Source organism: Macaca thibetana, chromosome 7, assembly GCF_024542745.1.
Source record: "Macaca thibetana thibetana isolate TM-01 chromosome 7, ASM2454274v1, whole genome shotgun sequence".
Classification (NCBI taxonomy): Eukaryota; Metazoa; Chordata; class Mammalia; order Primates; family Cercopithecidae; genus Macaca; species Macaca thibetana.
The window spans coordinates 129108609-129135807 of record NC_065584.1 but is presented as its reverse complement, the minus strand read 5'-3'; the positions used below and the strand labels follow the sequence as shown (position 1 = coordinate 129135807).

General features: G+C 40.1%; 1 protein-coding gene across 2 annotated transcripts in view; it reads left to right on the top strand.

The window, feature by feature from the left end:
• The window catches only part of SPG11 (SPG11 vesicle trafficking associated, spatacsin), a 106086-nt gene that overhangs the window by 12391 nt on the left and 66496 nt on the right, over nt 1–27199 (top strand). For both annotated transcript variants that reach the window (XM_050799336.1, XM_050799335.1), the window contains exons 6-11: nt 1–449; nt 2908–3053; nt 18095–18227; nt 22285–22440; nt 22828–23003; nt 25488–25664. In XM_050799336.1, the coding sequence (XP_050655293.1) occupies nt 1–449; nt 2908–3053; nt 18095–18227; nt 22285–22440; nt 22828–23003; nt 25488–25664 (1237 nt within the window). The remainder of the gene's footprint in view (nt 450–2907; nt 3054–18094; nt 18228–22284; nt 22441–22827; nt 23004–25487; nt 25665–27199) is intronic.

The following is a 27199-nucleotide window of genomic DNA, read 5'->3' as shown; positions in this document are numbered from 1 at the left end:
GTCTTGGAAAGCCCAGCTATCATCATTGAATGAAACAATAAAGAACTCCAAACTGGAGGTTTCCTGTTGTGCTCCGTGGTTCCAGGATATTTTGCATTCAGAGTCACCTGAATCTGGTAACCACAGTACAAGTGTGCAGAGCTGGGCTTTCATTCCACAGGACATAATATATGGGCAATATAATTTTCTACGGAAAGATCATGCCAAGACCAGTGATCCAGGAAGATCATGGAAGATAATGCACATCGGTGAACAAGAGGAACCCATAGATCTTAAATGTGTGTCTGTGACAGGATTCACTGCACTGTTTACTTGGGAAGTGGAAAGGATGGGCTATACCATTACCCTCTGGGATTTGGAGAACCAGGGCATGCAGTGTTTTTCCCTTGGCAGAAATTGTATTCCTGTAGACAGTAGTGGAGAGCAGCAACTGTGCTTTGTTTTGACAGGTGAGACTGTCTTGTATCAGACTGAAATTCACCATTGCTGAGATGTATGCTTTCCTACTGTATTTTGCTTCTGCCTCAGTGCCTGCCTCACCTTTAAGTGGTATTATAATTGTTTATAGAGGAAGGTTCTTGTTATTCTTGGTAATAGTGTCTCATATGTTTGGCTTTTAATTAACGTCATTTCTGCCCAGCTAAATGCTAAGATACTAAGTCAGAGAAAGTTTGAGAGAAATGAAGTTTATTATTATTATTTTTTTTTAACTCAAAGAGTCTTCGTTTGACTTGACAAGCAGAGGTTGTAAGCTAGCTGCTCATGGGCCATGTATGAACTGCATATTTATTTTGCTTGGCTTGCACTGTCTAGGCTTTTAAAAAAGATTATAAACATTCATAATTAGAGGGTTTCACACAAATTCTAATTTCCAGCTGTTACTGAAAATTATAAGATCTGGCAACACTGGGCCTGCATTCCTGCATAGTTAACTTATGGGTTGGAGCTGTGTTTCAATCATTCTCTTAGATGGGCCATTTTATTTCTCTCTCTTTTTTTTTAATTTTTTTTTTTAGACAGAGTCTCACTCTCGCCCAGGCTGGAGTGCAGTGGTGCGATCTTGGCTCACTGCAAACTCCACCTCCCTCCAGAGTAGCTGGGACTACAGGCACGCACCACCACGCCCAGCTAATTTTTGTATTTTTAGTGGAGATGAGGTCTCGCAGTGCTGACCAGACTGGTCTCAAATGCCTGACCTCAAACAGTCCACCTGCCTCAGCCTCCCAAAGTGCTGGGATTATAGGTGTGAGCCACCACGCCTGGCTGTACTTTCATTTTTTAATAGAGGTGAGGTCTCACTACCTTGCCCAGGTTGGTCTCAAACTCCTGAGCTCAAGTGATCCTCCCGGCTTTGCCTCCCAAAGTGCTAGGATTACAGGCGTGAGCCACTATGCCTGGCATGAGCCATTTTATTTCTGATTAGGTTTTTCTTTCACTTCTCTCACTACCTGCTAGGCCCCTGTAGGCATGGGACATTTTGATATTTCAGATATGTATTCATTCACTGCAGAATCTGTCTTCTACAAAGGTATTGAATGTTGTGATTGGAATTAACCATGTGTTTCTTCTTTTTTTTTTTTTTTTTTTGGAGACGGAGTCTCGCTCTGTCGCCCAGGTTGGAGTGCAGTGGCGCAATCTCGGCTCACTGCAAGCTCCGCCTCCCAGGTTCACGCCATTCTCCTGCCTCAGCCTCCCGAGTAGCTGGGACTACAGGCGCCCGCCCCTGCGCCCGGCTAATTTTTTCTATTTTTAGTAGAGACGGGGTTTCACCATGGTCTCGATCTCCTGACCTTGTGATCCGCCCACCTCGGCCTCCCAAAGTGCTGGGATTACAGGCGTGAGCCACCACGCCCAGCCATGTGTTTCTTCTATACTCAGATTTTGGTAGTCTTGTATTTCTATGTGTCAGGAATAAGCTGTGAATTATTTTATAATGATAAACCAGAAATCTGACATCTCTAAGTGATTAAAGGTTCCATGATTGGTTATGCAAGATAATATAAAGTAGAAATGTGGGATTTAGTCCTTTTTTTTTTTTTTTCCTGATATGGAGTCTCCCTGACTGGAGTGCAATGGTGTGATCTCGGCTCACTGCCCTCCGCCTCCCAGGTTCAAGCGATTCTCCTGCCTCAGCCTCCAGTAGCTGGGATTACAGGCGCCTGCCACCACACCCAGCTAAATTTTTGTTTATTTTTGGTAGAGATGGGGTTTCATCATGTTGACCAGGCTGGTCCCAAACTCCTGACCTCAGGTGATCTGCCCACCTTGGCCTCCCAAAGTGCTGATATTACAGGCAGGAGCCACTGTGCCCAGCCAATTTGTGCTATTTCATAAAATGCATTGCTCTTAAAAGAATTTGCCTTGTGGTCAGTGTTTTAAAGATAAATTTTCTTGATGGATGCAGTGGCTCATGCTTGTAATCAAAGCACTTTGGGAGGCCAAGGTGGGAGGATCACTTGAAGCCAGGAGTTTGAGACCAGCCTGGGAAACAAAGTGAAACCCTATTGCTACAAAATAATTTAAAAATTTTTAAATTAGCAAAACGATTTTTAAAAAATTAGCTGGGTGTGATGGCACGAAGCTGTAATTCCGGCTACTCCAGAGGCTGAGGTGGGAGGATTGCTTGAGGCCAGGAGTCTGAGGCTGCAGTGAGCTATGATCACACCACTGCCCTCCAGCCTGGGCAATGGAGGGAGACTCTCTCCAAAAAGGAAAAACCCAAAAAACTCTTCTTTAAAAATGTTGAAAAATCATGATGAGTTAATTAAGGTCATTTTAGTACGTGATATCCAGTAAATATATTTGTAATTATAGTACTGAAGTATTGGGTAATTAAAAATTAATTCCTAAATCATAATCCTAAGATCTAATCTAATTTATTAAAGCTAACTTTTATTTTTCCTATAGAGAAAGGACTCTCTCTGATTTTGTTTGGTTTGACACAAGAAGAGTTTTTAAACAGACTCATGATCCATGGAAGTGCCAGCACTGTGGACATTCTTTGTCATCTCAATGGCTGGGGGAGGTGCTCCATTCCCATACATGCACTAGAGGTAACAGAATTAAATGCCCGTAGAACATTACTTAATTATTTTGTGTTATATGCTTTTATTCGATTTAGGATTTGAGAGAATTCATTTAATTTAGCAACAAAAAGAACTATGGCCTTTGCATATCTATTTAAACAGTTCTGGGTGTTTCAGTACCCTAACTCAACTTTTTGGCTTTATACGATACAAGATTATAGTAGATGGTAAGAAAAAGGTACAGGAAATGGAGGCAACATTAAGTTAATGAGACTAAATGAAGTGGAAATAAGTTATGGAAAGCTTGAACAGTAATGATCTTTTATTCCTACCTTATGCTTTCTACTTTTTTTTTTTTTTTTTTTGGACACAGGGTCTCACTCTGTTGCCCAGGCTGGAGTGCAGTAGTACAATCTAGACTCACTGCAACCTCTGCCTCCCTGGTTCAAGTGATTCTCCCACCTCAGCCTCCCCAGTAGCTGGGACTGCAGGCACACATCACCATGCCCAGCTAATTTTTGTATTTTTTGGTAGAGGCAGGGTTTTGCCTTGTTGGCCATGGCTGGTCTCGAACTCCTAATTTCAAGTAGATTCGCTCGCTGTGTCCCAGAGTGCTGGAATAAGAGAAGTGAGCCACTGCACGCGGCCTCCTTCCTACTATTCTAATCCAACTTCAGAAGAGACATAACCTGAATTTATGTAGCATTTTATAATTCACAAACACTCTTTTACATGCAATATCTAATTTTGTCCCAAAATAACCACATGAGACAGATTGGGTAGTTTATATTATTTTTATTTTGCAGATGAAGAAACTTAGGCTCTCAGTGATTGAGTGGGTGACCCAGAGCCATATTAATAAAGACAGGAGCTAGAATCAAGGGCAGGGTACCTTTTGCTATACCACACAGTCCCTGAAGTTAATAATGTTATGTGCCAATTTCTTTAAATGACAGCTTTATTGAGATATAATCACATACCCATAAAATTCACCCTTTTCAAGTGTACAACTCAATGGCCTTTGGTATATTCAGAGTTGTGCAGCCATCATCACTAATTCAGAACATTTTCATCACCTCAAAAAGAAACTCCATAACCATTAGTGGCCACTCCCTATTTCCTGTTGTCTCCACGTCTTAAACACCAATCTACTTTCTGACTAGATTTTTCTATTCTGGACATTTCATGTAAATGGAATTATAAAATATGTGACCTTTGTGACTGGCATGTTTGACCTAGCATGTTTTCAAAGTTCATGTTGTAGCATGCGTCACTACTTCATTCATTTTTATGGCTGAATATTCCATTTTATCAATATATACTGCTTTTTGTTTATCCATTCATCAGCTGATGGACATTTGGGTTGTCTCCACTTTCTGGCCATTATGAATAATCCTGCTATGGACATTTGTGTACAAGCTTTTGTGTTGACATATGTCTTCATTTCTCTTGGGTATATGCCTAGCTGTGGAATTACTGGGTCATTTATTATTTTTGGGGAATCCCCAAACTCTTTTCCACAGTTAATGCACCATTTTACATTCCCATCAGCAATATATGAGGGTTCTGCTAGCTGCACATCTTAGCTAACACTTGTTGTCTGTTTTTTATTCTAGCCATCCTAGTCAGTGTGAACTCAAAATGAAATGGCATCTCGTTGTGGTTTTCATTTGTTTTTTAATAATGACTAAACATGTTGAACATGTTTTCATATGCTTATTGGCTATTTGTGTGTCTTCTTTGGAGAAGTGTCTATTGAATTACTTTGCCCCTTTTTAGAATTAGGTTGTCTTTTTATTGAGTTCTGAGAGTTCTTTATATATTCTGGATGCTAGACCCTATGACATACATGATTTGCAAATACTTTCTCCCATTCTTTGAGTTGTTATTTCACCTTCTTTTTAAATTTTTTTTAACTTTTATTTTAGGTTCGGGGTACATTTGCAGGTTTGTCACATAGGTAAATTGCATATCATGGAGGTTTGGTGTACAGATTATTTCATCACTCAGGTAATAAGCATAGTACCTGATAGGTAGTTTTCAATCCTCACCTTCCTCCTACCCTCCACCCTCAAGTAAGCCCCAGTGTCTGTTGTTCACTTCTTTTTGTTCGTGTGTACTATGTTTAGCTCCCACTTATAGGTGAGAACACCCAGTATCTGATTTTCTGTTCCTGCATTAATTCACTTAGGATAATGGCCTCTAGCTCCATCCATGTTGCTGCAAAGGACATGACCTCGTTCTTTTTTATGACTGCATAGTATTCCGTGGTGTATATGTATCACAAATTCTTTATCCAATTGATATGGTTTGACTCTGTGTCCCCAGCCAAATCTCATCTTGAATTGTAATCCCTATGTGTCAAGGGAGGGAGGTGATTGGATCATGGGAGCAGTTTCCCCTATGCTGTTCTCGTGATAGTGAGTTCTCAAGAGATCTGATAGTTTAAAAGTGGCAGTTTTCCCCTGTGCTCTCTCTCCTGCCACCATGTAAGACATGCCTTGCTTCCCCTTCACGTTCCACTATGATTATAAGTTTCCTGAGGCCTCCTGGCCATGCAGAACTGTGAGTCAATTAAACCTCTCTTCTCAGGTAGTATATTTACAGCTGTGTGAGAACAGACTAATATACCAGTGTGCCAACCTAAATGCCAATCATGGGCATTTAGGTTGATTCCATGTCTTTGCCATTGTCAATAGTGCTGTGAGGAATATATTTGTGCATGTATCTTTATGGTAGAATGATTTATATTCCTTTGGTTATATACCCAATAATGGGATTGCTGGGTTGAATGATAGTTCTGCTTTAACTATCTTCTTTGAGAAATCGCCAAACTGCTTTCCACAATGGCTGAGCTAATTTACATTCCCACCAGCAGTGTGTAAGCTTTCCCTTTTCTCTGCAACCTCACTAGCACCTGTTATTTTTTGGCTTTTTAGTAATAGCCATTCTGACTGGTGTGAGATGGTATCTCATTGTGGTTTTGATTTGCATTTCTCTAATGATAAGTGATACTGAGCATTTTTTCATATGCTTGTTGGTCATGTGTATGTCTTCTTTTGAAAAGTGTGTGTTCATGTCCTTTGCCTACTTTTTAATGTGGTTATTTTTTGCTTGTTAATTTAAATTCCTTATAGATTCTGGATATTAGGCCTTTTTGTCAGATGCATGGTTTGCAAATATTTGGTCTTATTCTCTAGGTGGTCCATTTACTCTATTGATAATTTATTTTGCTCTGCAGAAGCTCTTTAGTTTAATTGGTCCCATTTGTCAATTTTTGGTTTTTGTTGCAATTGCTTTTGGCATCTTTGTCATGAAATCTTTGCCAGAGCCTATGTCCAGAATGGTATTTTCTAGGTTATCTTCCAGGGTTTTTAAAGTTTTAGGTTTTACTTTTAAGTATTTAATCAAACTTGAGTTGATTTTTGTATATGGTATAAGAAAGGGGTTCAGTTTCAATCATGTGCATATGGCTAACCATTTATCCCAGCACATTAATTGAATAGGGAGTTTGGGCATTTTAACAATATTGATTCTTCCTATCCATGAGCATGGGATGTTTTTCCATTTGTTTGTGTCATCTCTAATTTCTTTCAGCATTGTTCTGTAATTCTCATTGTAGAGACTTTTCATATAACTGTATTTCTAGGTATTTTATTCTTTCTGTGACTTTTGTGAATGGGATTGCATTCTTTATTAGGCTCCCAACTTGGACATTGTTGGTGTATAGAAATGCTGCTGATTTTTTTTACATTGATTTTGTATCCTGAAATTTTGCTAAAGTTGTTTATCAGATCTAGGAGCTTTTGAACAGAAACTATGGGGGTGTTCTAGGTATAGAATCATGTCAGCTGCAAACAGAGATAGTTTTACTTCCTCTCTTCATATTTGGATGCCTTATATTTCTTTCTCTTGCCTGATCTGGTAGGACATCTAGTACTATGTTAAATAGGAGTGGTGAGAGTAGACATTTTTGTCTTGTTGTGGTTCTCATGGGGAATGCTTCCAGCTTTTGCCCATTCAGTATGATGTTGGCTAAGGGTTTTTCATAAATGGCTTTTGATATTTTGAGATATGTTTCTTCAATGCCTAGTCTATTGAGGGTTTTTAACATGAAGGGATGTTGAAGGGAGGATTACTTGAGGAGCAAGCAATGGTTTTTGTTTTTACTTCTGTTTATGTGATGAATCACATTTATTGATTGCATATGTTGAAGCAGTCTTGCATACCAGGGATAAAGCCTACTTGATTCTGTTGGATTAGCTTTTTGATGTATTGCTGGATTCAGTTTGCTAGTATTTTGTGGAGAATTTTTATATCTATATTCATTAAGGATATTGGCCTGGTTTTCTCTTTTTGTTATGTCTCTGTTTTGGTATTAGAATGATGCTGGCCTCATAGAATGAGTTGGGGAGGAGTTCCTCCTCAGTTTTTTGGGCTTTTCACCTTCTAGATGGTATCCTTTGAAACACAAAAGTGTTTTATTCTTATGAAATCAATGTATCTTTTTTGGGGGGAAGAGGGGGTCATTTTTGCTTTTGGTGTTCAATCTAAGAAACCATTGCCTAATCTGAGATAGTGCAGATTTACTCTTAAAAGGGTTTTATAGTTTTAGCTCTTACAGTTAGGTTTATTATGCACTTTAAGTTCAATTTCTTATATGGTATGAAGGAGGAGTCCACCTTCATTCTTTTGCATTCTTTTTTTTTTTTTTTTTTGAGACGGAGTCTCGCTCTATTGCCCAGGCTGGAGTACAGTGGCGCGATCTCGGCTCACTGCAATCTCCGCTTCCTGGGTTCAAGCGATTCTTTTGCCTCAGCCTCCCAAGTAGCTGGGACTACAGGTGCCCGCCAGCACGCCCGGCTAATTTTTGTTTTTTTAGTAGAGACAGGGTTTCACCATGTTGGCCAGGCTGGTCTTGATCTCCTGACCTCAAGTGATCTGCTCGCCTCTGCCTCTCAAAGTGCTGGGATTACAGGCGTGAACCACCGCGCCCGGCCTCTTTTGCATTCTTTTGTGGCTCTTCAGTTGTCCCTGCACCATTTGTTGAAAAATTTATTTTTATATACTCTAAAATATCATTGTAAGAAAAATAATTAAGTCTTCTGTAACTGTACCATCCAGAAGTAATCATGTTTGCTATTTGGGTGTTATTTCCTTATGGTTATTTTTCATATGTTAATAATAAACAAGTGTTATCTCATTAATTTTCTTATTAACCCTATAGGGTTAATACTATTAGCCCCATTTTTTAGAGCAGGGAGCTGAAGCACAAAGAGGTTAGGAAATCTAATTCAGCTATACATGGGCATAGGTGGTAGCACCAGGATTTTAATTCAGACAGCGCCCCTCCCTTTACACAGTGCACATGTCTCTGTGTGAATTTAATTAGTATTGCATTGTATATACAACATTGCTTTGGCCCTGGTCTCCTCCCACATAAAAATGAATGAGTAATATATATTTTAAGTGATAACAATAATAAAACAAATATTCTTGTATCCACCGTCAAGGCAAGAAATAGAATAAATTGAATGTACAATACCCTGCCCTGATCCTATTCCCTTACCTTGTCTAGCCTCAGAATTAACCACTCTTCTGAAATTTTACTTATTTTTTAATGAGACAGGGTGTTGCTCTGTCACCCAGGCTGGAGTGCAGTGGTGTGATCATAGTTCACTGTAATCTTGAATTCCTGGCTCAGGTGATCCTCTTGCCTCAGCCACCCAAGTAGCTGGGACTACAGGTGCATACAGCTGCACCCAGCTAATTTTTATTATTTATTTATTTATTTTTGTAGAAGTGGAATCTTGCTTTGTTTCCCAGGTGAGTGTCGAATTCTTGGCTTCAAGCAATCTTCCTGCTTTGGTCTCTTAAAGCACTGGGATTACAGGCGTAAGCCACCATGCCCAGCCATTCTGAAATTTTTAACGATTCTTATGATTTTCTTTTTTTTTCCATATAAATATATCCCCAAATAATCCTATTTAGTTGTAGCTAATGTTGAATTTTGCATAAAATGGAACTACTTTGTATGTGTGTATATATATATGTATATATATATTATATTTTACATATATATAGTTTTTTTTCTTTTCTTTTCTTTTCTTTCTTTTTTTTTTTTTTTTTTTTTTTTTTTTTTTGAGACGGAGTCTTACTCTGTCACCCAGGCTGGAGTGCAGTGGAACTATCTCAGCTCACTGCACCCTCCGCTTCCTGGGTTGAAGCGGTTCTCCTGCCTCAGCCTCCTGAGTAGCTGGGATTACAGACACGTGCCACTACACCTGGCAAGTTTTTGTATGTTTAGTAGATACGGGGTTTCGCCATGTTTGCCAGGCTGGTCTCGAACTCCTGACCTCAGGTGATCCTCCTGCCTTAGCCTCCCAAAGTGCTGGGATTACAGGCATGAGCCACCATGCCTGGCACTGTATATATATATTTTTAGACTCAACGTGATTTTTTTGATTCATCCATGTTTAATGTATATAACTATAGTTCATTCAGTTTTACCCCTGTATAGTATCCCACTGTATAATATGTCTTTATCCAGCTTTCTGTTGTTTCCTCTTTTTTTTTTTTTTTTTTTGCTGTTACAAGTGGTGTTGCTGTAAAGTTTCTCATGTATTTGCTACAGCACATTTGCAAGAGTGTCTCTAGGGTGAAAGCAGAATTGCTGGGTCATATGGCATGCACATCTTTAATTTTATTGATAATACTCTAGTTTTCCAAAATTGTTTTATCAGTTTATGCTCTCACCAGCAGTTTATATGAGTTCTCAATGTTGCATTTTCTTGATGTTCTTGCCAGCACTTGATTTATAACATTTTTTCCAGTGTGATGATATGATGGATTTTCATTTGCATTTTCCTGATTAAGGTTTAGTGTGTGTGTGTGTGTGTAAGATATTTGGATTTTTTTCTTTCATAAGTAACTGTTCAAGTTTTTTGCCTATTTTTCTTTTGGGGTATTATTCTTTTTCTTATTGGTTTGTAGTGTTGGATATTCTCTAGATACCAATTCTTTGTTGTTTGTGTGGTGGATGTATTCTAGTCTGTGGCTTGTCTTTTTAATTAATCCATGGATTCTTTAATATAGTTCTTAATTTTAATGGAATTTAATCAGTCTTTTCCTTTATGACTAATACTATTTGTGACATCTATCCTTAAATTATATAGTTTTTATGTTTTTTCCTAAAAGTTTTTAAATTATGAATTTTTTTTAATGCAGTGGAGAGATCTCAGCTCACAGCAATCTCTGCCTCCCAGGTTCAAGCAATTCTCCTGCCTCAGCCTTCCAAGTAGCTAGGATTACAGGCACCTACCACTACACCCAGCTATAAATTATGATTTTCATATTCAAGTTCTTTATCCATTTAAAACTTATACATGATATGGAGTATTTTAATTTTTTCCCATACTGATAACCATTTGTCTCAGCACTTTTTTGAAAAGTCCTGGCTGGGAGCAGTGGCTCACGCCTGTAATCCCAGCACTTAGGGAGGCTGAGGCGGGCAGATCACAAAGTCAAGAGACCAAGGCCATCCTGGCCAACATGGTGAAACCCCATCTCTACTAAAAAATACAAAAATTAGCTGGGCATGGTGGTGCGCACCTGTAGTCCCAGCTACTTGGGAGGATGAGGCAGGAGAATCGCTTGAACCCAGGAGGCGGAGGTTGCAGTGAGCCAAGATCACACCACTGCACTCCAGCCTGATGACAGAATGAGACTCCGCCTCAAAAAAAAAAAAAAGTCTTGTCTTTTACCACTGATGCCTTGAGTGTCATATTTTAAGTTTCCACATATGCATGAGTTTGTTTTTGACCTCTCTATTCTGTTCATAGGTCTTTCCTTAGGCCAATTCCATCTTGCCTTTATTATCTAGGATTTTAATTAGGGCAAATTCCCTTATTCTTCAGGGGTGACTTTACTGTTGTCTGTTCCTTAATCTTTAATTTTTAGGATTAGCTTGTCAAGTTTCATGAAAAATTGTTAGGATTTATATTAGAATTACATTAAATCTATATATCAAGTTGGGAAGAAATGGCATCTTTAGGATATTTAATCTTCATATCCATAGTCTCGTCATTTTTTGGGGGGGTGGGTCTTCATTAATGTCTTTCAATAAAACATTACAGTTTTTCCAATTTTTCCATTAAAAGCTTGGCATCTTTTCCTTTATTTGTGTTGTGTGTGTTGTGTATATATTTAAATACTATATTTATTGTTTATTCTATGTGTTTTTTTTTTTTTTTTTTGAAATGGAGTCTCGCTTTCTCATCCAGGCTGGAGTGCAGTGGTGTGATCTTGGCTCACTGCAACCTCCGTCTCCCGGGTTCAAGCGATTCTCCTGCCTCAGCCTCCCAAGTAGATGCAACTACAGGCACGTGCCACCGCGCCTGGCTAATTTTTTGTATTTTTAGTAGAGATGGGGTTTCACTGTGTTAGCCAGGCTGGTCTCGATCTCTTGACCTCATGATCTGCCCGCCTCGGCCTCACAAAGTGCTGGGATTACAGGTGTAAGCCACTGTGCCCGACCCTAAGTGGTATTTTTTAAATTACATTTTGTTAATTGACGGTATAAGGAAATATAATTAATTTTTATGTATTGATTTTTATATCCAGCAAATTTGTTAAATTAATCCTAATAATTTATCTGTTAGATTTTATTGCGTTTTCTATATAGTTAATAATGCATATAACATCAGAATAATATAGTTTTCTTTCACCTTTTCAAATCCTTGTATGTACTTTTTAACACTTTTTTTTGAGACCAAGTCTCACTCTGTCACCTAGGATGGAGTGCAGTGGCACAGTCCTGGCTCACTGCAGCCTCTGCCTCCCAGGTACAAGGGATACTCCCATGTCAGCCTCTGAGTAGCTGGGACTACAGTTGCACACCACCACACCCAGCTAATTTTTTTATTTTTTGTAGAGACGGGGTTTTGCAATGTGCCCCAGGCTGGTCTTAAATTCCTGGCTCAAGCAATCCTCCCTCCTCAGCCTTCAAAAATGCTGGGATTACGGGCGTGAACCACCATGCCTAGCCACCACCTTTTTTCTTAATTAGGGTACTAGAATCTCTAGTATAACATTATCCAGAAGTAATCTTTGCCTTATTCCTGAGTAGAGCACACATGCTTTCTCTCTCTCTCTCTCTCTGTCTCTCCATCTGTGTGTGTGTGTGTGTGTGTGTGTGTGTGTGTGTGTGTTTTCAGATACCCTTTATAAGGTTAGGTTCTCTTATGTTCCCTGCTATGAGGTTTTATCATGAATGGGTATTGGATTTTTATCGACTGTTTATTCTGTATCTATTGAGATAATCATATGAATAATCTCCTTTAATTTGTTACTGTAATGAACCACATTAATACATTTTTATTTTTGTATTGTGAAATACAATGTGTAAAAACATACGCAGAATACAGTTTAACAAATAATAATAGTTACTATTGTAATTATTATTATTTTTGGAGACAGTCTCACTGTCACCCAGGCTGGAGTACAGTGGTGCAATCTCAGCTCACTGAAACCTCCGCAGCCTAGGTTCAAGTGATTCTCCCGCCTCAGCCTCCTTAGTAGCTGGGATTACAGGCATGCACCCCCACACCCAACTGATTTTTGTATTTTTAGTTGAGGAGGGGTTTCGCCATGTCGACCAGCCTCGTCTTGACCTCCAGACTTCAGGTGATCCGCCTTCCTCGGCCTCCCAAAGTGCTGGGATTACAGGCGTGAGCCACTGCCCCGGCTAACAAATATCAAGCAAAAACTCTTATAACCACCATCCAGGTCAAGAAATAAAACATCACAAGCATTCTAGGAGCTCCTTTGTGCCATCTACTAGTTTAGAAATTAAATATTCACTTTCTGTTCCTTTAGAAGCTATCCTAGGAAATATAATGTACATACTTAAATTATCAGATCTAAAGTTTGTTTTTTTGTTTTGTGTGTGGTTTTTTTGTTTTTTGGTTTGTTTTATTTTGTTTTTTTGAGATGGAGTCTTACTCTGTCGCCCAGGCTGAAGTGCAGTGGCATGATCTTGGCTCACTGTAGCCTCCGCCTCCTGGGTTCAAGTGATTCTTGTGCCCCAGCCTCACGAATAGCTAGGATTACAGGTGCCTGCCCCCATGTCCAGCTAATTTTTTGTGTTTTTAGTAGAGACATTTCACCATGTTGGGCAGGCTGCTCTTGAACTCCTGACCTCAAGTGATCCACCACCCCTCGACCTCTCAAAGTGTTGGGATTACAGTCATGAGCCACCACGCCCAGCTCAGATCTACAGTTAATAACTAATTGTTTTGAATAGCACAGGTCCGTTGAATGCTTTAACTTCATTTACTCTTAGCCTATTCATGTTATTGTTGTGGTTTTTTTTTAACCACATTAGATATTATTATGTATTTAGGTTCATTTTTCACCATTTATTTTGCTTTTTAAACTTTTTGCTGACAATGAAGACACAGACACATACATATCCTAGGCCTAGGATCATCGATATCACTGTCTTCCACCTCTCTACATCTTGTCCCACAAGACAATCTTCAGAGGCAGTAACATGCATGGAGCTATCGTCTCATATGCCTTTTTCTGGAATACCGTGAAGGACTTACCTGGGGCTGTTTTATAGCTAGCTTAAAAAAGAAATAAGTAGGAGTACATTAAACAAAAGTATAGTATAGCAAATAATAGGCTGTCGGAATTTTCAGCTCTATGATAATCTTATGGGAACCACTGTTGTAAATTTAGCCAGTTGTTGAGTGAAATATTGTTATGTGGCACATGACTACTCAGTTTTAATAAAAGTTCCATGTGCTTGAAAATTGAAAATGTATTTTCCAGCCCAGTCACAGTGGCTCACACCTGTAATCCTAGCACTTTGGGAGGCCGAGATGCGCAGATCACTTGAGTTCAGGAATTTGAGACCAGCCTGGCCAACATGCAAAAACCCCATCTCTACTAAAAATACAAAAAAATTAGCCAGATATGGTGGCTCACACCTGTAATCCCAGCTACTTGAGAGGCTGAGGTAGGAGAATCGTGTGAACCCAGGAGGTGGAGGTTGCACTGAGTGAGATTGCGGCACTGCACTCCAGCATGGGCAACAGAGCGAGATCCTGTCTCCAAAGAAAAAAAGGAAAACAAAATGTATTTTCCACTGCACTGCAGTCTGGGCAACAGAGTGAGATCCTGTCTCCAAAGAAAAAAAGCAAAACAAAATGTATTTTCCATGTGTCACATTGGTCTTTCAATCAGAAGTAGTTAGATAGTTGACACTTTGCTCAGTCCTTCTTAACCACTATGAGACTTTGTTACATTGTGGATAATTTCTTCATAATCTCCCAGTGCTCTAATTCTTTCTTCACCCGTGTGTAATCTGCTATTAAATACATCTGTTTCTAATTTAAATTTTTATTTTTGGAATTACTATTTGGTCATTGTTTTTATATGTGTGATTTTGAAAATTTTTAAATCTACAGAAAAACTTCGAAAATTAGTAAAATGAACATTAAGTTAAATTTCACCTAGATTAACCAACTATTAACATTTTACCACATTTGTGTTTTTTTTTTTTTTTTTTTTTTTTTTTTTTTGAGATGGAGTCTTGCTCTGTCGCCCACCCTGGAGTGCAATGACGCGATCTCCGCTCACTGCAACCCCCGCCTCCTGGGTTCAAGCGATTCTCCTCCCTTAGCCTCCAGAGTAGCTGGGATTACAGGTGTGCACCACCAGGCCTGGCTAATTTCTGTATTTTTAGTAGAGATGGGGTTTTACCATGTTGGCCAGGCTGGTCTCAAACTCCTAACCTCAAGTGACCTGCCCACCTCCCAAACCACGTTTGTTTTTTTGTTTTTTTTGAGACAGTGCCTCACTCTGTTGCCCAGGCTGTAGTGCAGTGGCGCAATCTCGGCTCACTGCAAGCTCTGCCTCCTGGGTTCACGCCATTCTCCTGCCTCAGCCTCCTGAGTAGCTGGGATTACAGGCACCCACCACCATGCCCAGCTAATTTTTTGTATTTTTGAGTAGAGACAGGGTTTCACCATGTTAGCCAGGATGAAACCACATTTGTTTTAATTGTACCTTTTTTTTTTCTTTTTTGCTTAACCATTTTGAAATTGCAAACTTTATAATCCTTCACTCTAAGTACTTTAGTATGTATATCATAAGAACAAGAATATTATATTCATTGATAATTTAGTTTTTACTCCCATCACTCAGAACAAAGGTATAGTTTGTTTATAGTCTCCCTCTGGGGCCAGTAATTTTTCTAGTTTATCTTTTTTTGGTGGGTGTCACCTCATATGGACCCTAGGTTTGTCCTGTCTTTTCTTCCTCCAACATAACTCCCCCCAATTCTCTCACCTCCCTTGGTATATTAACACCTAGAACTTTGGCCCATTGGCTCTCAAAATCTGGTTTCTGGACCAGCAGCTCACCATGACCTGTGGATTAGAAATGCAAATTGTCAGGGCCTTCCCAATATCTATTGAATTAGAAAGTCTAGGGGCAGGGCTTTGCAATCCACAACTTGAGAAATTCTCCAGGTGATTCTTATGCACAACGCTTTATGCTAAGGGTGGCAAATTTTTCTTTTTCTTTTTCTTTTTCTTTTTTTTTTTTTTAGATGAGTCTTGCTCCGTCACTCAGGCTGGAGTGCAATGGTGCAATCTTGGCTCACTGCAACCTCAACCTCCCGGGTTCAAGCAATTCTCCTGTCTCAGCATCCCGAGTAGCTGGGACTACAGGCGCACACCACCACACCTGGCTAATTTTTGTATTTTTAGTAAAGACAGGGTTTCACCATATTGGTCAGGCTAGTCTCGAACCCCTAACCTTAGGTGATCCACCCACTTCGGCCTCCCAAAGTGCTAGAATTACAGGAGTGAGCAGGAGTGAGCCACTGTGCCCGGCCTTTTTTTTTTTTTTTTCTTTTTTCTATATATATATAGAAAAAAAAATATATATATATAGAAAAAATATATATATTATATATGTAGAAAAAATGTATATATTTTATATATATAAAATATATTTTTTATATATATAGAAAAAAATATGTTTTTTTATATATATATATATATTTTTTTTTTTTTGTCTGAGACAGGGTCGCACAGGCTGGAGTACAGAGACGCAATCACAGCTCACTGCAGCTTCAACTTCCTGGGCTCAAGAGACCCTCCTGCCTCAACCTCCCCAGTAGTTAGGACTACAGGTGTGCGCCACCATACCCAGCTACTTTTTAATTTTTTTTTGTTTAATTTTTTTTTTTTCTAAAACCTTTTTAGAAACAAGGTCTCACTATGTTGCCTTGGCTGGTCTCAAACTCCTGGGCTCAAGCAATCCTCTTGCCCCTGCCTCCCAAAGTGCTGGGATTACAGGCATGAGCCACGTGCCCCACCAACTTTGTAAAGGATCAGACAGTAAATATTTTAGGCTTCTCAGGCCACATGCTCTTTTTTGTTTTGTTTTTGTTTTTTGAGACAGCATCTTACTGTGCCGCCCAGGCTGGAATGCAGTGGCATGATCTCAGCTGACCACAACCTCCACCTCCTGGGTTCCAGCAATTCTCCTGCCCCAGCTTTTGAATAGCTGAGATTACAGGTGCCTGCCACCATGCGTGGCTAATTTTTGTATTTTTAGCAGAAATGGGGTTTCACCATGTTGGCCAGGCTGGTCTTGAACTCCTGACCTCAGGTGATCCACCTGCCTCGGCCTCCCAAAGTGCTGGGATTACAGGCATGAGCCACCACACCTGGCCATCATACTTTGAAAAAAAAAATACGTTTATTTTATTTTTGTTTATTAAAAATATGGAATGTGGCCGGGTGCAGTGGCTTACGCCTGTAATCCCAGCACTTTGGGAGTTCTAGGCGGGAAGATCACCTGAGGTCAGGAGTTCGAGACCAGCCTGGCCAACATGGTGAAACCCCACCTCTATTAAAAATACAAAAATTAGCTGAGTGTAGTGGTTCAGACTTGTAATCACAGCTACCTGGGACTCTCAGGCAGGAGGATCACTTGAACCCGGGAGGCAGAGATTGCAGTGAGCCAAGATCGAACCACTGCACTCCAGCCTGGGTGACAGAGCAAGACTCTGTCTCAAAAAAGACAACGGAGAATCTGGCTGGGCGCAGTGGCTCATGCCTGTAATCCCAGCAATTTTGGAGGCTGAGTTGGGTGGATCACTCTAGGCCAGGAGTTCGAGACTAGCCTAGCCAAACACAGTGAAACCTGTCTCTATTAAAAATACAACAACAACAACAGCAAATTAGCTGGGTGTGGTGGCGCATGCCTGTAATCCCAGCTACTCGGGAGGCTGAGGCACGAGAATCGCTGAAGCTGGGCAGGCAGAGGTTGCAGTAAGCTGAGATCATGCCACTGTACCTCAGCCTGGGTGACAAGAGTATGACTTTATATTGTACTGCCATAACATTTTAATTCAAATAGAATATAACTTAATTGTAAGGGTAATCCCTAATATTTAGTTTTGAATTGTTTTAAAATTATAAAATGGTAGAGCTGGAAAGGTTTTGTAGTCTAATAACCGCCTGTTTCCGTTGAAGCAGAAATTGGGCCAGACGCAGTGGCTCATACCTGTAATCCCAGCACTTTGGGAGGCCAAGGCAGGTAGATCGTTGGAGGTCAGGAGTTCGAGACCAACCTGGCCAACATGAGGAAACCCTGACTCTACTAAAAATACAAAAACTAGCCGGGCATGGTGGCGGGCACCTGTAATCTGAACTGCTTGGGAGGCCGGGGCAGGAGAATCTCTTGAACCCAGGAGATAAAGGTTGCAGTGAGCCAAGATCATGCCATTGCACTCCAGCCTGGGCAACAAGAGCAAAACTCTGACTCAAAAAAGAAAAGAAAAGAAAAGAAAAGGTTAGAGAGTCTTGCCCCAGATTGCATAATCAGTCATTGTCAAAATCCTCACTGGAGCCCAGGTACTCATGCAGTCTTTTGCCCCCTGTAGTCTCACCACATTAAATTCTAAAGTTTGTTTAAAAATCTGAATCCTGATTTTGTTCGCTATTGTAATTTTTTTCTGATTTTTATTTTCCTCCTCATTTCAGGCCGGGATAGAAAATCGTCAGCTGGACACAGTAAATTTCTTTTTGAAGAGCAAAGAAAATCTTTTTAATCCATCCTCAAAATCTTCTGTATCTGATCAGTTTGATCACTTTTCATCCCATTTATATTTAAGAAGTAAGTGGAATAAAGATTTCTACATTCGTATTTATCATTTGATCTTCTTAATAACTTTCAAATTATGATCTTGTGGTTTCTGATGACTCATTTACTTGCCAAAACTTAGTCATGGGATTTTATATACTTTTTGGAAACTTTCTTCTTCCTTTTTTTTTTTTTTTTTTTTTTTGCATCACAGCCTCACTCTGTTGCCTAGGCTGGAGTGCAGTGGTATAATGACAGCTCACTGCAGCCTCACCTCCTGGGCTCAAGCAATCCTCCCACCTCGGCCTCCAGAGTAGCTGGGACTACAGGTGCATGCCACCACACTCAGCTATTTTTTGTAGAGAATGGGGTCTCACTGTGTTGCCCAGGCTGGTCTCAAACTCCTGGGCTCAAAACAATCCTCTGCCTCCCAAAGTGCTGGGATTACAGGTGCGAGCCACTATGCCTGGACAACTATGTGGAAATTTGGCAGTGTTATCTGATTCTATAAATGTCCATACTATATGGGCTATTTATTGCTCATATCTTGTACTATACTCTGTTTGTAGTATGCAAGGAAGAGACAATCTTTTAAATTCAAGACAGTTTTATACACGACAGAAAAACATTTATTTGGAAAATTGCCTGCCCTTGCAACCATCTGAGATGTGTATTGACAGTTGTGGATTAGGATATGTTGTAAGAATTTTTGGCGGGATGCAGTGGCTCGCCCTGTAATCCTAACACTTTGGGGGCAAGGTGGGAGGATCGCTTGAGTCCAGGAGTTTGAAACCAGTCTGGGGAACATAGCAAGACCCCATTCTACAAAAAAAGTTTAAAAATTAGTTGGGCATGATGGCACATCCTGTAGTCCCAACCACTTGCAAGGCTGAGGCAGAGGATTGCTTGAGTCTGTGAGGAGGTCTAGGCTGCAGTGATCTGTGATTGTGCCACTGCGCTCCAGCCTGATTGCAAAGTAAGACTGTCTCAAAAAAAAAAAAAAAAAAAAATTCACCCGGACCTTTCTGCTTTTTTGCCACACTACCAACACGTTTCAAGATTTTGGCTTTCATTTTTAACAAATAGGAAGCCTAACTTTTATTCTTGGACCAGGTAGCCATGCAAATTCTCTCCTTAGGACAACAGGATAATAAAGTATATTTTCCCCTTGTTAAACAAAAATTATGGAGACCATTGTTTTGGTGTAAGCTGTACTAGGCCCCATCAGACCAGAACAGAAATCAAAATGAAGTCAACTATGCTAAAGTTCCATAGCATCAAACTTAAAATAAGGTGGTCTTCTGACATTGGGAGAAATTAGGAGAGAGCCAATAATCCCAAACAGTCCAGTTTCAATCTTCAATCAGCGTGATAATGAAGTTCCCTCTGATATAATCCTTATGTAAAAGAAGTAACGTAGGCCAGGTGCAGTGGCTCATACCTGTAATCCCAGCACTTTCAGAGGCTGAAGCGGGAGGATCTCTTGAGCCCAGGAGTTTGAGACTGGCATGGGTAATATAGTGAAACCTTACCTCTACAAAAAATTTAAAAATTAGCCAGGCGTGGTGATGTGCATGTGTGGTCTCAGCTACTCAGGAAAGGGAGGTAGGAGGATTGCTTGAACCTGGGAGGTTGAGGATGCAGTGAGCCATCATCATGCCATTGCACTCCCATCTGGACAACAGAGTGAGACTCTGTCTCAAAAAAAAAAAAAAAAAGGCTGGGTGCAGTGGCTCATGCCTATAATCCCAACACTTCAGGAGGCCCAGGCGGGAGAATCACTTGAGACCAAGAGTTCATGACCAGCCTGAGCAACATAGTGAGACTCTGCCTCTATTTTTAATTGGAAAAAAAGCCTGAAGTAGCTTCATGTTAAATAATCAGTATTTTTTCTATTATTCTGTCTCTCTTTATCTTACAAAAAAAGTAGCTTTGAAACAACCAATATGCTTCTGCTCTCTTCAGCTCTTCTGTGTCCATAAAGCCAACTCCTCTGCTCAACTCACTAGAATACCTTTTCCATGTTATGAAATTAAGTGTTGCCACATTCTAGAATTGCAATAAAACCAATTGAGATCTTTAATCTGAATTTATTGTAATTTTTGTTCTTTGACACTCTGTAAATACGGTTTTATAGTCTGTTTTTTCCCACTTCATACTATAGACATCTTTCTTGTTAGTAATATATACTTACTAATTATGATGACACAGAATTTCATTGTATGGGCTGTACCATAATTTGCCAAGCCAAACTCCTGTTAGACATTTAGATTTATTCCAGTTCTTTGCTATTAGCAGTGTGTAAGAAATGCTGTATGTGTGTAATTTCACATATATATAATCATTTACTTATATTACTAGAATTTATTATTAAATTCTAGACCTGGAATTTCCAGGTTTAAGAGTATGCACAATTTATATTTTTAAACACCTTGATAAATTGTCCTTCAAAAGTTTTACCAATTTGTAGTCTACTTACATGGAGAAAATGACAACCTGCTCTTTTTCCACTGATGTAGTATTAGCTTTCACTGAGAAAATGAATTGGATGTTTTCTTTTTTTTCTCCCTAAATCTCATATATGGTGGAAAGATATTTTCTTTTAAAAACACATTCTCAGACTGGGTACAGTGGCTCACGCCTATGATCCCAGCACTTTGGGAGGCCGAGATGGGTGGATCACGAGGTCAGGAGTTCGAGACCAGCCTGATAACATGGTGAAACCCCATCTCTACTAAAAATATAAGAATTAGCCGGGTGTAGTGGTGCATGCATGTAATCCCAGCTACTCAGGAGGCTGAGGCAGAATCACTTGAAGCGAGGAGGTGGAGGTTGCAGTGAGCCGAGATCGCTCCATTGCACTCCAGCCTGGGGGACAAGAGTGAAACTCCGTCTCAAAAAAACAAAAACACACATTCTATTTTGTTTTGAGTGCAGAGTTTGGTCTCCTCTTTCTTGGATTGCCAGCTTTTCTAATGTTCTGATGTTTTAAAAACTGCTTGAATTTATAGAAAAAGGCCTGATTTTGGTGTTGAGCAGAGCTCCATCAGCAGTTGTAGAGTCATTATTCACTTCTGTTCTTCGGTGGTTAGTGGTTTCTCCTCATTCCACTCTCACCTGCACTGCTCAGCTCTAAAGGGTGGAGATGGGTCCGGAATGAGAAGCACTGGGAATAGCCTTACCTGCTCTCCTAGGGGGAAAACCTGTTTCCCATAATTCTCGTACATCTCACAGATGTAATCCTAAAGTGGGGGGCAGTGCTGAGACAAACAGGAATCACTTAATTAGAGCCTTCAGCTGCAGATAAAACAACCAGGGGCCCACACTTCTTGCTTTCACTTGAATGTTTAGCACAGAATAGCTTTGCGATCAGACAGGCTTAAATTCACATTTTGGCCCTGCCACTTACTTTCTTTTTCTTTTTTCACGCTGTTGCCCAGGCTGCTTTAGTGCGGTTGTGCAATCTTCGCTCACTGCAACCTCCACCTCCCGGGTTCAAGCAATTCTCCTGCCTCAGCCTCCTGAGTAGCTGGGATTACAGGCGCCCACTAGCATGCCTGGCTAATTTTTGTATTTTTAGTAGAGGCGGGGTTTCACCATGTTAGCCAGGCTGGTCTCGAACTCCTGAGCTTAAGGGATTCGCTTGCCTTGGCCTGCCAAAGTGTTGGGATTACAGGCGTGAGCCACCGCGCCTGGCCCTGCCACTTACTTTCTAAATTAGCTCGGGCAAGTCTCTGAACCTCAGTTTTTTAAATCTATGTAAAAAGAATATAATACACACCTACCTCTTAAGTTGTTGAAAGGAATAAATGAGATAGCATTTATAAAACAACAAGTACAGTACTTAAGATGTAGGTGGTCAGCAAAAGGGTAGTTAGCAGTGATACCAGTAAATGATAACTATTAATAATTAGAATCATTAAATTTTGCAGGTAATAAGCCTGCATAAAAGTTTTGTGAGCTTTTTGAAAATAAGACATTGGTCCTTGTTTTATGTTTAAAAATATTGTAACATGATATTTTTTGATATGTTAATTTTATTGTGAGAATCCTGGTATTCTTCATGTTAATTTCTTTGGTTCTTTCTCAGATGTGGAAGAGCTGATGCCAGCATTGGATTTACTTTGCTCAGCAATTAGAGAAAGTTATTCTGAACCCCAAAGCAAACACTTTTCAGAACAATTGCTTAATCTTACACTGTCTTTCCTTAACAACCAAATAAAGGAGCTTTTTATTCACACTGAAGGTAAGAATAGCAGCTAGGAAGGGGGCAATTCTGTTCCTGTGTCAGAACAGATACAAGTGCTGCCATTGGGTGACACAGCATAAACAGGTGACACGCCATTTACTACATTTGGGTAAGGGCAGTGTGTAATTGAGTAAGTGAAATGGGTTTTGATACTGAGAAAGTTGGTAGAAAGACCCAGGACTAATCATGAAGAACAAGAAAAGGAAAGGGTTGTATTAAAATACAGAGCTACTTACTTGTAAACAGGAAAATCCTCACACATGTTGTTTGAAATTTAAAAATAGCAAGTTTGAATTTGGACTTTCTTTAGAATTCTTTATAATAGCTCATGGTTTATATTTATACACCCACACATACAAATTGGCACATTGGTATTTTCCATAGAACTAGATGAACATCTGCAAAAAGGAGTGAACATTTTGACTAGCTACATTAATGAACTTCGAACCTTCATGATAAAGTTTCCTTGGAAGCTAACAGATGCTATAGATGAATATGATGTACATGAAAATGTCCCCAAAGTAAAGGAGAGCAATATATGGAAGAAACTCAGCTTTGAGGCAAGTATGAGTAAATATCACTTATTTGCTAGATTCAGAAGATCTGAGAAAACAATAGAAAAAACAGAATTCAGACTTTATACACTTGTGATTCAGAATGTTTGGCAAAGGTTTTAGGTTTTATTGGTTTTGAGATTTCTGATTATGACTTCAAATTCATGTCTACAAGCTCTGTTTATTTAATTCCTTTATTTAATTCCATATTATTTAATAATATGGGTAGGCTCCCTCTTAATGCTAGATCTGCCCACTTGGGTTCAGTAACAAACACCCAACTCTAAACCCATGTGAAGTGGCACTTCCTTAGCAATACTCCTTCATTGACTCAAGCCTGGCACTTTGGACTCATGCATTCTGCCTGACCTCTGGATAAATTGAATTGCTGCTGCTGATTAGATCTTTGGAAATTTTTATTTTATGACATTATTACTTAGAGGTATACTTAATTTTAGTCCTATCTGAAATTCTGTTTAAGACATTTTGCCAGTTAAATTTGTTTCCGTTTGCCTTTTTTTCCTCCACAGTAAAAGTTATAATAATACAACTAAAATTTACTACCATCTATATGACTTAGGGACTGGAAGAATTCCTTCATCCACTGGAGGGTATTGGTATTTTAAAAACAAATGCTAAAACAGCTTAACACAGATGATCATAATCAATAGGGAATTAAAGTGATAAGATTGAGATGCTTCTAGGTTGTTAAGATTGCTGTTCTTGGGGTGGAGGGATTAAAGTACCTGGTGTGACTGCATTTTCTGTATCTCTTATTCATTCTGTAACCTTAAAAAGGAAGAAATGATCCGGGCACAGTGGCTCATGCCTATAATCCCAGCACTTCAGGAGGCCGAGGCCAGCAGATCGCAAGGTCAGGAGTTCGAGACAAGCCTGACCAAATGGTGAAACACGGTCTCTACTAAAAATATAGAAAAATTAGCCAGGTGTGGTGGCGGACACCTGTAGTCCCAGCTACTCGGGAGGCTGAAGCAGGAGAATTGCTTGAACCTGGGAGGTGGAGGTTGCAGTGAGCCGAGATCGCACCACTGCACTTCAGCCCAGGCGACAGTGTGAGACTCTGTTTCAAAAAAAAAAAAAACAAGAAATTACTGGCCAGGCGCGGTGGCTCACGCCTGTAATCCCAGCACTTTGGGAGGCTGAGCGAGGTGGATCACGAGGTCATGAGATCGAGACCATTCTGGCTAATGCAGTGAAACCCCTTCTCTACTAAAAATACAAAAAATTAGCCAGGTGTAGTGGCGGGCACCTGTAGTCCCAGCTGCTCCAGAGGCTGAGGCAAGAGAATGGCGTGAACTTGGGAGGCAGAGCTTGCAGTGAGCTGAGATCGCGCCACTGCACTCCAGCCTGGGCGACAGAGCGAGACTCTGTCTCAAAAAAAAAAAAAAGAAAAAAAAGAAATTACTTTTCCTTCTACTTTTTTGTCTCCTTTTTCCTGTCTCCTTCACAGGTTTCTCTTCCTGTTTCCCTCAATGTTCTGCAAGGCTCTGTCTGTGGTCTACTCAGAATCACTGATTTTCAACTTTTGCCAGGGGAAGGGGTTATAGTTTACTTTGATAAAAATTGTAGACCCTGTCTTCAAAAACAGGCATGTGAATGTGTACACATAAATTTTGTACATGGCATAATGGGGTTTACAGATCTCTTTAAAGCCTTAGGTTAAGAAGGCCTCCTTTCTATTCTCTCTAGGGTTTAGATCTTCAGTTTAAGTATTTCTTTTCATGTGGATTATTGGTAGTAGCCTTCTAATGCCTTAATATCTCGAGCTTGAATCACTTTCAGTCCACTCTCTATATTGCTGCCTGGATATTTTTCTGTAAATATGTATCTGATTACATCACATCTTGCTTTTACAGTCTTTCAGTGGCTCCACGTAGTTTCAGGATAAAATCTAACTCAAATGCAAGGCTCTTCATGATGGACCCTCTGCTTTGCTTTTAAGTCTCATCTGCTGCTCTCTCCAGTTATATTGAGTAATTTGTAGTTCCCTGAAGGCTTGATGCAGTTTCTTTTCTTTGTCTCTCTGCATATGATACTCCCTCTTTTTGGAACACCTGTCCTCTTATCTCAATATATCTGTGGAACACTTACTGGTCTTTAAATTTTTTGTCTTATCAGTTACTAGTTACTTCTACTATCAAGCCTGTGCGGGAGGGCTACGGGGGTGGGTGGTCATCACTTTTATTTAGATGTTGCTCTTCTGGACCTTCCTCTCTAACACCCTGGGATACTTTTGTCACAGCACTTATCATACAGTACTATAATCAGTATGTCTTCCACTAGCTCCTGGAGTTGTAAGGTCTTAGTTTTACTCAATTTTATATCCCTTGAACCTAACTCCAAATCTAGTAATCGATTTTAAATAAAAGTTCCTTTGTTAGATGTTTAGTAAATGTATAAATCCCATGTTGATAATCATAATAAGGAAATGAAAAGGAACTTAAAAGGCAAACGTTTTTCTTTTCCTAGGAAGTTACTGCCAATGCCATTTTAAACAACAGAATACCAGAGGCACAGACTTTCTTCAGGATTGATAGTCATTCTGCTCAGAAACTTGAGGAGCTGATTGGCATAGGCCTAAATTTGGTCTTTGACAATTTAAAAAAGAACAATATAAAGGAAGCCTCTGAACTTTTGAAGAATATGGTGAGTGGTGTAATCCATAAAGTCTTAAAATGTATTTAATATAATTTCTAGTTACTATAAAGTTGGTTTGTATTCATAATTATTTCATAAACTAAGAAATTTATGTAGTGGATAATGACACTAAAAAGTAATGACATTAATAACACTGAGAACAGCTGGGTGTGGTGGCTCATGTCTATAATCCCAGCACTTTGGGAGGTTGAGGCAGGAAGATCACTTGAGGCCAGGAATTCAAGACTGGCATAGGCAGCATAGCAAGACCCTGTCTCTACAAAAAATAAAAAAATAAAAAGGACATGGTGGCTTGCACCTTGTCTTAGTCTGTCCTCATATTGCTATAAAGAACTACCTAAGCCGGGCATGGTGGCTCATGCCTGTAATCTCGGCACTTTGGGAGGATGAGGTAGGTGGATCACCTGAGGTCAGGAGTTTGAGACCAGCATGACCAACATGGCACAACCCCGTCTCTACTAAAACTACAAAAATTAGCCAGGTGTGGTGGCAGGAGCCTGTAATCCCAGCTACTAGGGAGGCTGAGGCAGGGAAAATTGCTTGAACCCAGCAGGCGGAGGTTGCAGGGAGCCAAGATGGTGCCACTGCATTCCAGCCTGGGCAACAGAGCAAGACTCCATCTCAAAAACTAAATAAATAATAATGAACTACCTGAGACTGGGTAATTTAGAAAGAAAAGAGGTTTAATTGGCCCACAGTTCCACAGGCTATACAGGAAGAATGGCTGGGGAGGCCTCAGGAAACTTGTAGTCATGGTGGAAGATGAAGGGGAAGCAGGCATGTCTTACATGGCAGGAGAAAGAAGAAGAGAGCAGTGGGGAGGTGCTACACACTTTTAAACAACTAGATATCATGAGAACTCACTGTCACAAAAACAGCAAGGGGGAAGCCCACCCCCATGATCCAGTCACCTCCCACCAGGTCCCTTCTCCAACATTGGGGGTTACATTTCAACATGAGATTTGGGCACAGGCACAGATCCAAACCATATCACACCTGTAGTCCTAGCTACTCAGAAGGCTGAGGCAGAAGGATCTCCAGGAGTTCTAGGCTGTGGGGAACTATGATTGCACCTATAAATAGCTGGTAACAGAGCAAGACCGTGTCTCTAAATCTAAAAGGGAAATAACACTGAGAAATGTTTTGGTACTGAGAACTTTTTTTTTGTTTGTTTTTGTTTTTGAGACGGAGTTTCGCTCTTGTTGCCCAGGCTACAGTTCTATGGTGCGATCTCGGCCCACATAACCTCCACCTCCCAGGTTCAAATTATTCCCCTACCTCAGCCTCCCAAGTAGCTGGGATTACAGGCATGTGCCACCATGCCCAGCTAATTTTGTGTATTTTTAGTAGAGACAGGGTTTCTCCATGTTGGTTAGTCTGTGAGCCACCCACCCTGACCTCCCAAAATGCTGGGATTACAGGCATGAGCCACCGTGCCTGGCCTGAGAACTTTTTTGAAGATATTTTTCCTCTAATTTTATTTAGGTATGAGTGACAGAAATTACATATATTTAAGGTATACA